The 11,063-nt window shown below is 40.0% G+C and overlaps 1 protein-coding gene across 1 annotated transcript; it reads right to left on the bottom strand.

Moving 5' to 3' along the window:
• Positions 1 to 2,474: 2,474 nt before the first annotated feature.
• Positions 2,475 to 6,741, bottom strand: LOC131776398 (D-inositol 3-phosphate glycosyltransferase-like). Its single transcript, XM_066169205.1, has 5 exons — positions 6,413 to 6,741; positions 6,130 to 6,274; positions 5,344 to 5,409; positions 3,517 to 4,738; positions 2,475 to 3,124 (listed from the first exon to the last, which is right to left on the bottom strand). The coding sequence occupies exons 1-5, from the start codon at positions 6,475 to 6,477 to the stop codon at positions 3,120 to 3,122; spliced, it is 1,503 nt and encodes a 500-aa protein (XP_066025302.1). The 5' UTR covers positions 6,478 to 6,741; the 3' UTR covers positions 2,475 to 3,119.
• Positions 6,742 to 11,063: the final 4,322 nt, after the last annotated feature.

Here is an 11,063-nt window from a genome sequence, read left to right as displayed (position 1 = left end):
GCGCCGAAGGAGCTCTAATTTTGACTTTGATGTGCCGAGGACTACTTTTTGAGCACCTCACTCATAGAGCTCCAGCCGCGCGATGAAGTCAAAATTTCGACTGTGATATTGAACATGACTGTTAGTTGTACATGCGATCTGCCGCTAAGCATGCTAAGTAATGAAAGTTTTTTCTTACATACCTATCTCTAGTCGTGCATTGGCCTTATAAAGACGAATTTTTATCTCCTTTGTGTTAGTGATCTGCCAGAAACATTTAGCAACGAACAGCACAAACCAAAAGGATCCAAAATCAGGCACTGAATCTTCTAAAAGAAAGTACGGAAATAGGATATCTTCTAAATTCTGTCTCATGCAAAGACTTATCTGAAAATGAAATTGTACAAACCAAACTAAAGCGGCCGTGGAAGCTAGTAGATTACAGGGGCAAAGGCAAAAAGCTCACAAGTAGAAATGACCTTTTCATTTTAAATCTTTTAAAAAGGCAGAATTAAGAAACATTTTCATATCTCCTGTAATTTCACTATTAAAATTTCGATTCGATAGGCATGGCCTTCGGACGTGTGCACTTGTAAGCGTGTTCTTTGATGCAGTTTAAGAACCGATAAGTCATAGCCACTTCATCTCAAAATTCCTTCACAAAGACACCGAAAGACGGGAGTCACATTTTATCATAAGGTCAAAATACTAGCAGAAATTTCGAGAAATCCTTACTCACGTTCTTGTTCTTACGGAATAATTTTCTCGCTTCATCTTGGATGTACAGTCTCTCAACCTCAGTATCTGCGGCTGTTGTAACTCTTCAATGCCTTGCTACTCGAAATATTTGCCTGTACAGCGATAGTACTTCCCTAATCAACATTGGCAGAACCGGCTTGCAATTTCTTTGGAGGAAACTGTGATCTTACTGCAGCTGAAAATTGCAGTAACTGAAAAATAAAGGCAACGGAACCACAGAGACGAGCGGGGAAGTTTCGGGTGGAAAACCCCGTCTATTTTTTCGTTTAAAGCCTCTCGCAGCTTCACGGCCTGTTCTTCGCAGCTCCGCCGCTTGACGCTTCAAATCGCGCACAAGACCGCTAGGTACACGGGCTGATGCTGACACACAGGTCATTTTTCATGGTTGGGCATGCGTATTGAAACACAGAAGCATCCAAAAAGCACGATCAAACTTAGTCTCTCGCCTTTCTGTTCCGACTTTCATTTACGACGCTACTAAAATTATTATTATCAGTGTCAGTTCCAATCGTAACAGACCACAGCAGCTAGATTCTTTCTTGTACTACTGACAATGTTCCTTGTTTGAAATCAACCACTGCCTGTCTACTGCCTTCTACGACTATTTCTTTTCGAAGCCTCTACGTCTCAAGAAAAGCGGATCCGCTTAGGTTACAGCAGGCTTTGTTAAACGATTAACGATGACCGTATATGGCTACTTTGGAACAACGGCGGAAACAACGTCAAAATACACGCGGGATTTTTCAAAATTTCCGATTATCTTACGTGCGGCAGATTTAAACCATCGTCAAAACTGACGATAAGACAAATCCTCCCCGAGGGGGGTGATTCTGGTAGATTTTTTAGGATGCAAATATTCACGGTGGGGTGGATGGTGGGGCGACTGCAGCTTTCGTGCCTGAAGTAAAGAGATGTCACTGTTTTTTCCTTTATATTGCTTGAAACTGGTGAAAGATATATTCAATTAGAGGCTCACTGTGCGATGCAAAGGTTATGAGAGCATGTGTAACCTGGTGTTAACGTCCGAAGCCTACCGCGCCGTTGAATCATGTAGAAGACTATCGTCATCGGCTCGATTTTTTAATGTGCGTGTATTTAAATTTCGCGCTGCATGACGGAATAACTGAAGGGTAAAATTAACTTATGGGTGGAGGATTGAAGAATGAAATAGTTTTTATAACTATTATTTTGGACATTACAAAGAAAAAAAACCAACAACAACTTATGGTAGTATGTTTATTTGAAAGATTATGTTTTCCTACTGAATTACAGAATGCATGTCTTATTGTTCTCACACACGTCTGTACGTGGCGACAGACCTTTCACAATTGTCTCATACTGTTGAAATCGTGCTTTTTGCCGGCTGGCTATTCCGCCAGAGAGTCAACTATGGGGTGTTGGTCTGGAAAACGACACATTTTTGCAACCTACAGTGTGAGTCACCAAGTATTTGTTTCAATTTTACGTACGAAAGAGGCCGTGTTTTGTTATCCTATTTGATGGGCGTTGACAGACTTGATTTTGAGGAGATTACTACAGGTCTGAGCTTTAAATTCATGAATTTGTTCGAGTTCTTGCCTGTTAAACAACTAAGTGCTACATAGTTTCACAGTAGGGTAGATGGAGGTTCGAACAAATCATCGTAAAGTTCTCGTGCTGAAACAATTCCTATTATTCTTGGAGCGCTGTTCGTTTGGGTGTTAAATCATAACCGTCGATTACTCGAAGTAAAAAAATAAAAAAACGCAAACTACCTGAAGGAAAATTACCTGACGGAAAACGTCAGTAAATAAGTCGCGATGGTTATTGGTTTGTATCTTATTGGTTGAAATTAGTTGGTGTGCGTTGTCTAAGCCAATCACTGAGCACGGTGAAGGATAACTCCCGGACAACTCTTGGACAACTCTCGACACTTATCTGAATAAGACGTATATTTTGTGACTCAGATGTGGCGGATCCCCACGCAGCAAGAATAGTTCGTGTCAGCTTTTTAGCTCAAATAGGGCAGAGTTACATAACTTTTTCGTGGAAAAAAAAAAACGGAATGTCGAAAACAAATATAATATCCATTTAATGTTTATGAGTGACATGCCTTCTTTTAAATTGTTGGTTCTGTCTCTGGGTTAAACCATTGACTATGAAACCTCAGTACTACACTGCGAGGAAATTTTTATCAAAACTAAAATATTTACCTCTAAATCTGGTGATCTTACAAAGCCTAATTTGAGTAAACGCATTCTTGGTAATACAATGAAATAAAAAATTAAAAAAAAAGGCGTTACTTGTCTAGCTTCTTCGGTAGTAAAAAGTTCTGTGTTGAATCGCCATATTGTGTGCTTCTCACGGTGTCTTGATAGCTTTACTGTCGATGAACTGAGGTTCTACGCTGAAGAGTAGAGCAGTAATTACAGTTTCAGAGAATGTAAGATGATTTTCAAGTAGTAGTAGAAATATTGGCAAAGAGATGATGGACTAAGTGGTAGGAAAGAGGAAAGAAGAGAGAGAGAAAGTTACGAAGACATAAATAAAGGAAAGAAGGAATGAGAAAGAGTTAAGTATGAATATATAAGCATACAGGTTTATAAATAACTAAATACATAAATGAATGAATAAATTAAAGGTAAATCGATGAATCAATAAACGAATGACGAGGAAAACGAATAAATGGACAATAAAAGAGAGAAACAAATAAAAAGCAGACTCAAAAAAAGCCATTGCTTCAATTGTCGAAGATTTGACTAAGGCAAAGAAGGAAAGGAAAAAAAAGAACTTGCTTACCAAAAACTTTTCTCCTTATCTCCCTCACAAGAGTCTCGCATTGTTTTTCCCAGTTGTAGGTCTGTTCATAAGATTGCCGCAATCGTTGCATCTCCTTTAGCCGCGTTTCCCTCTCTTTTTGACGAACCTTCTTGATTGCCTTTGACCAGTCTTCGGGTTTATCGGAGTCAACTACACAGAGTCCTCCAAATTCTACATTCTGCAACGCTTTTGAAAAGCCTGAGTTGTGGCCAGCAAGGACAGGCAAACCAGCGGATAAGGCTTCCAGAGAAGTGAGTCCAAATCCCTCTGTTCTTGAGGGCATGATAACCAGATCCATACGAAGAAGCAGCTCTTTCAATCGCTCTCTATCCTTGATATATTCTTTGACAGACAGCTGGTTTCTAGAAATGCCATGTTTAAGAAGCTTCGCTGCCAATTTCTCTTGTTTTCCTGGGGCCGCTCCAACAAATGTGAGATGATAGGAGTCGTTTTTCAGCTCATGACTTGTAAATGCCCCAGCGGCAATATCGTAGCCTTTTAGCTCGAAGTCTTCGTCATCACCACGCCCAAACATCAGGACCTGAAACACGTTATTCTCGTTTGGCGACTGCGTCGCATCAGTTAAATCTCTCATAATTCCGGGTGTAAATTCCACAACATCCTGATCTTTATTGAAAGAGCGTAGATGAGTGGAGTAGAAACCTTTCAATTTAGGCCCGACTGCCATGACAAGGTCAGCTAATTTGCATAGACTAGCCTCACGCTGGTTCTTTTCTTCACTTTTTGCGATAGCTTTCGGATAGTCCTTGTACATACCGAGTTCATCTGGAGCAGTGTGCACTACTTGAACCCACTTGCAGTCATGAGATTCTCTAATCTTCTGAGCCTGTTGACCAAGCTTCACGCCATGACCAATTACTACATCAATTCGAAGGTCTTTCGGTGGAAAAAACAATTCTACGAGGGGAGTGCACGCGATAAGTTCCTTTGCCTCAATAATAGTAACACAATTTTTCTCAGCTGCAGCTTTTTCTTCCTCTCCACATGCACCTTGAGGGACAAAGAAAGTGACTTGAGTGTCGGTACGGCTTGCCAAATTAATGGCAAGTTCTCTGTTAAACGTCGTTAATCCACCTTTCAGTGAATTCCACTCGTCTGCTAAGATTGTAACATTCAAAACCATTTCTGAGAAAATTCTTGAATCTGTTACTTCAGGTGCTTTCGGTAAGGGAAAGCCTTGCTGGATTCCAGGGCAACCTGAAATGACATAACAGGGTTCTAGAATCGTTCTGAATCTATCAGGGTGTGCATTTGTGACCAATCGGTCTAAACAAACCGGACATAACACAATCGACTGGCAACAACCCTTCACTGGACCCTCTGATAATGACTTCTGCTGAGTTTGTCAAAACGTCAGACAATACTACCGAAAACAGTCCCTAGGGTCGTCAGAACTACACTCACCCGGACGATCAGACTACATGACCAATTTTAACGAACTGATACCTTTAAACAACAACTGGAAAGCGCTAATAAAATACAACTAAACTTATGGGAGGCTTTTTGCAGCTTGTGACTTCATCAAAATCAAACGATCAATTATTATCATATATTTTTTTTCGATGGCGACACATCTGATAGAATATGATATTGAACATAAGCTCAGGAAAATATAAATAACACGGAACTTCTAATAAATCTTTTTGTTTGATCCATTTTTAAATTTAAGATCTGGAAAGATAAGGACATATTTCATTGAAAACTCTGGATATCTGAAGTGTCGGTTGAAATTGCTAATTTCTTGTAGCTGTTTTCTTTAATATCTTAGAACGTTGGCTTTTTCACCTGATCTTCCTTTTGCTCAGGCAGGGCTACCTGTGTTGTAGAAGGAAAGTTCTTGGGAGAAGAGCTCTCCAACAGAGAAATTTAATATCTTAGAAAAAATATTCTATCTGACATTTATATCCATCAATTCTCTTGCCTTATCACTGGAAAATTGCTCTCAATGGGTTAATGGTTCATTTGACTCTCTAAGGATATAAATTATACCCTGTGCCTTTACCAAGCTAGAGTCCCTTAAAGCCACGGAAACTCTAGAGGAAATGTCATGGAGTGGTCACCGGTCATTTAAAAAGAACACCTCTCACCTTAGCGGCCATTCGCACTGGTAATTTTTGCTGCGGCTTTAAGAGCGATTTTTGGTACGATCTATACCCGTGATTTCACGGGAACGTAAAATCGCCCTTGTGGTAGCGTCCTCATTTTATTTTCACTAACAATATGCAAAAGTCAGGCTTCAGCAAAGTGTCTGACTAGATATGCCACAAAAAGAGTAGTTTTGCTCTGCCAGTGGCAATTTAAGCCGAACTTAATATCACCAGTACCAAAGAGATGCAACGATGCAAGATGGTGATAAAATAGAAAAAGAAGTACAGCGAAGGAGTTATTTGAAAGAGCTAACTTACTCTTCTGTGAAGCTTCCTAGCCACGCACTTAACACACGAGCGTAGACCGGTCGGATAGATGGAGGTATCTTTGGGGTGGGTGAATCCTGAGATTTACTCAGCTGAAGGGTAAGTGCTTCAAAAATGAAGTTTCCAAAACAGCTCCCCAACTTCATATACCACATACCTGATCTGAAACGGTAGGTATGAAATACAGCGTGCATAATGTTTCCCTGTCAAATTGATTCCCCGTGTATAGCTGTACTTGCAGGTTACTGAGGTCGCTAATGGCTACTGGCAAACTTCTTTCAAAAGCTTCAGTTCCGAGAAACCTAGCACAAACGAATTAAAACAATATATAAATACTAGGTATTTCTTTTTGTCTAGGCAAAGGATGCGTTTCTCCTTACATATCTGCTCCAAGTTTTCGGACACGATGGAAATAGATGAGCAAAAATCGATAAACTCACGTCAAGAAGTTGTCTAGATTTTCTTCTTGCATCACAGTAAATGCTTGGGAAAGAGACACAGACATCTGATCTTCTTTACACAGTGGCTTGAGCGAGTTTCCCCCCCCCCTTGAGCACAAACGTTGCGAGCAATTGGAGGTAGAGGAGTATACACTTGTTCTTTAAGATGGAGTGGGAAGCAGTAGAGAGTCAGCAAGTAGTTTGTAGGTTTCCCTCTAGCATATAAACGAGCGAAAAATCCTACTTTTTGTAACATCAGCTTTCTACAGAGGCCATCGGCAAGATTCTTTAGCATAACAAAGGGTCGTTTCAATGGGTCAATCCAAACCCAGAACCTAAAGGAAAACGACACAGACTCAGCAACATCTTTTCATATAGTCATCAACAAATCAGAGCGTGTACATCTTAGAACAAGAGAATACAAACAAATTATCCCTTGCTCAGAATCACGAATTAACTGCTAATGCGCCGATCAATTCGGAGATTCAAGAACCCCCCCTTCCAGGCAACCCAAAGACATATGACTGACGTCAGTGCCCGAGAAGGAGGGGAATTTGACCAAAAAGGCCTTTCCGTGAATGGGAAACTTGAACCTTACCCGGATGGGGTGGGGCATTTGAACCCCAAGTAGGTATTTGAATCAAAAGTGTCAAGTCCTTTCAGCGAGATACACGAGCTCTCTAGTGAATGAACCAACGCTGTGACTGTGAATGTAAAACAACCTCTCTCGATTAATATAAAATATAATTCATTCGAAGGTATTGCATCCGGATCACTAAGAAGATTGTGAGACAAATACATCCGGTAAAATTTACTTGATAGCGACTATGAAATGTACATGGTGCGCCTACTTGTCGCCACCATTAATTGGCATAAATCACTACAATTTGTACAAAAGTCTAGCATAACACTCTTATCTTGTTTATTTATGATTTTATTAGCCGTTTCGATTATTATATTACGCCTGGGTATTACTTTTTGAAAGGAGCTCAGGTTTTGCGTTGTGTTTTCCACTCCCTCATTTATATCATAAGCTAGTCACGCAATAGTTGATACCGACACAAGTGAATATTTACCATTTATAAAGATTTTTGTTTACGTTGGATTGAAAATATTAAAATATGAGCTTTCTTCACTAATCGTTGTTTCAGCAGCAGCGAAGCAGTTAAAAGCGGGTTGTAGCTTCAACGCTACTGAAATTTTTAGTATTCCGACAGGCGAGCAAAGCGTGATGCTCTGGGAATAAAAACTTTTAGGGGCCTTTAACATGATATCCGATTGAGTTTTGTACAAGAACGAGTTCATACCGGTTGTCACATAATAAGCAGCGTAAAATTTATTCGAAATGAGTCATTTCTGAATGAGTTTATTGGGGTTTTCATTACAGAACGAAACACTTATTCTGGACGACCTTTTTCTACCTGTTCAATGTAAACGCGGCACGGCTCTCATATTTGTATGAATCCTCTGAGGGAGCGACGGAAGCATTCAAAAAGACAGAAAGGGACATGAAGACTTGTTTTTACAGGCTTATTGTTGCTACTCCCACACGGATAAGACTTAAGCACTTTTTATAATTTTATAGCGGTCGTTTTCGAAATTCCAGGCGCCCACCCCCGCCCTCTTATGTAAAGGGGTCCCCCGGGGGTGCTATTACGTGCATCACACTTGACATTTAGCAAGGACAAATTCTGAAGAGAAGAGAAACATGTTTTGTCTAGTCGCTAGTGCAGAAGGGCCCTTCACCACCGTGTGCATAATTACGGGTCCCCCTAGACGCTGGAGAGCCAACAAAGTGTTCAGACATTACTTCAGAAAACTCCGCCTCTGACTGAATTTTTGGTAGCCTATTGACCAATTCCCAATCGAAACTTAACTCTGACGTCACGCGTAATTTTGCTCACGGTGGTAAGTAGCCTACTTACCGAAGCCAGATTGTATGAATTTTCCAGACATCTTGAGTACTGTGATACACGCTTGCTAATTGCCCTATCAGCTTTTGGAACCGACTTAACCCTAACTTCACCATGGCCGGACATTTCTTTTGGCACCCTACATCTGCTGTTGGAACCACGATTCCACCCAACACCGAGATTTGATCAGTGAGTGGGGCAATTTATAAAATCATCGACATCTTTTGGCGTCTCGAAGATGCCGGTGTCACAGCGGATTTGGACCCCCCCCGGTCCAAATCCGCTAGCGCAGATTTGGACCCCCCTACCAAACTTTCCTTTTAAGCATCCTTTGTATCATATTTGGTAACTAATTCTATTTGCAAGCTTTTTTGTCGATGTTTTTTTCAATCACAACACAACATTTCCTCAATAAAGATAAAACAAACAACAACAACAACAGCTATTTCGTTCCAATTCTACCGCATTCATTATAGCGAGTCAAACAGTATACGCAAGAATTAGATGTGAACAAACTACTGCATTCGAACTATTGAAATTGTTACAATAAATCTTTGCTTCTTCTGATGCGAATCAAGATTGGTACGAAACGTCATAACAATAGTGGAGACTATCGCGTCCAGTCACAAAAATAACTCAGTCTGATTTTCTAAAATAACAACAGTTTTTGAACAAGAGCGAAGAAACTACTCGTATTACAAGTCGTTCGAAAAGCCTATGATAAGTAAAAATGTTTCTATTCTGAACTATTGGAACTCTCAGCTTATTTTCAGATGCAAATCAACGTTAATGTCAACATCTTAACAAAAGTGGAGACTATTACATCGAACTCAATCTTATTTTCCAATTTTAACGATTATTAACTGTTGAGGGATCCGAAATAACACCCTAACAATTACGAAAACGTCTAGAGTCTGGCAATCTGCAGACAATGCAGAGCCACTCGTCCTCCGAGGCAGTCTTAAATCCCTAACACTGTACCATGTCGTCCCTACACTCGGGCATTGAACAATAACAAAATAAATTAGTGTCACAAGTTTGTTACTTATTGAATCTAACGGTGTTCGACTATCGCGGAAAAGGTTCAAAAACGACCTCTCTCCAGACATTAAACTAAATTCTTGCCCATTTTCCCTTGGTCAAAAGAAACATCCGACGGGATGCCAGTTCGTATGCATTAACGATACGCATGTTTTGAATTGAAAACATACTTTAGTACGCTCTGGAACGTAAAGTATCATCCATTTTTACTAGAACATTAAGGATGATGTTTACACTCAGTTTTGTTGAGGGGTCCAAATCCGCGGAAGGGGGGTCCAAATCCGCTACCTGGGGGGTTCATATCCGTTAGCGGATTTGGACCGGGGGGTCCATATCCACTAGCGGATTTGGACCGGGGGGTCCAAATCCGCTGGGACACCGGCACACGACAAAACAAGATCAACTTCATTTTCTGGATCTGAAAACTTGCAACTCCGCAAGTGACATGAAATGTCTTTTTAACAATCACGCAAGGGAACGACTTGGTCTTCTCGATAACTAAACCCACAAGTTCCACCAACGAACAATTTAACTTAAGAGCAAATCTCCATGTTAGCATGTAAGATGAGACGCTTATAAAACATATCAGTTAGCTAACTCAGTATGTAGCTTGTCAATCAAATTGACCACCGTAACCATACTTTGACTTCAGCCGGCAAAGGAATCATCGATGGATCTGGACATTTTAGTTTTCTGAATGCAGTTATTCCTGAAAGGTTTTTCTAGATGTCATGCAAAGAGGAAAAAAACCCATCTCTTGGTATTTCGGAGGTTGATTCATCTTTGAATTTCTGTGTCACGCTTGTCACGCAACTGATATAATAAGTTAAAGAAGATATATAAACTGGAACTCAAATCTGGCTAGAATGTGGTAGAGCATAATTAACGAGATCATCAAAACAGTTAATAAAATCATAAATAAACAAGATAAGAGTGTTATGTTAGATTTTTTTGCAAATTGTAGTGATTTATGTTAGTTAACGGTGGCGACAAGTAGGCGCACCATGTACATTTCATAGTCGCTATCAAGTAAATTTTACCGGACTTTGAGTTCGTCTCAAGAAAGAACAACACAAATACACAAGGAAATTTTTACAGTCACTTTATAACCATCCTTTGGTCTTTTAAAAGCTTGAAGCTCAGTAGATTGTGTCATATCGGTCATTGTTAAAACTGTCTTTGTTTTGATGCTGCTTTTCGACATAGGAAAAGTATGTCGGACAAAAATATTCACCAAAAAATAAATATTTCTTTGCCAGCTTCAATAACGACAGGGGATTAAGTTTAGATGATAAAACAAAGGATTATGTTTATACCGTAGGTCTAGTACATTCGTTACATGAGGTCACACAACTCGGGTAATAATCACGGGGAAAATTTTCATATTTGAGCGGTCGAACGAAAAAAAATTATTTCTCGAAAACTAAAATATATTTTTACAAAAAAACTACACCACAATTATAAGAACATATTGGGCTACAAAATATAAAAGTAGGAGGGGAAAAAAATTTGGGTGACTTGCCGCTGTTTGTGTGTTCCTCATGTTAGGCCGCACTCGGTTCCACACCTTTTTCACTCGGCCCTAGTCCTCCGACGGTCCAAAAGGTAAGGTTTTACCTTTTCTAGGGGTAAATCGAGGGGTTAAGAGGGGTTGGGACGTCACATTTCTCGAACTTTTGTTGGCGGCCTTCTTGTTA

This window comes from Pocillopora verrucosa, chromosome 6 (assembly GCF_036669915.1).
Source record: "Pocillopora verrucosa isolate sample1 chromosome 6, ASM3666991v2, whole genome shotgun sequence".
NCBI lineage: Eukaryota > Metazoa > Cnidaria > Anthozoa > Scleractinia > Pocilloporidae > Pocillopora > Pocillopora verrucosa.
The sequence above is the reverse complement of the archived record's forward strand: the minus strand, read 5'-3'. Positions and strand labels throughout refer to the sequence as shown.

What these genes read in the sequence shown, in the direction of transcription:
- LOC131776398 (XM_066169205.1), bottom strand. Translation starts at nt 6,477, where the DNA reads ATGTCTGTGTCTCTTTCCCAAGCATTTACTGTGATGCAAGAAGAAAAT. An exon ending in TACCTACCGTTTCAGATCAG is followed by an intron (nt 5,410 to 6,129) that starts GTATGTGGTATA and finishes TCTCTGTTGGAG; the next exon opens with AGCTCTTCTCCCAAGAACTT. An exon ending in CTGAGCAAAAGGAAGATCAG is followed by an intron (nt 4,739 to 5,343) that starts GTGAAAAAGCCA and finishes CCTGGAATCCAG; the next exon opens with CAAGGCTTTCCCTTACCGAA.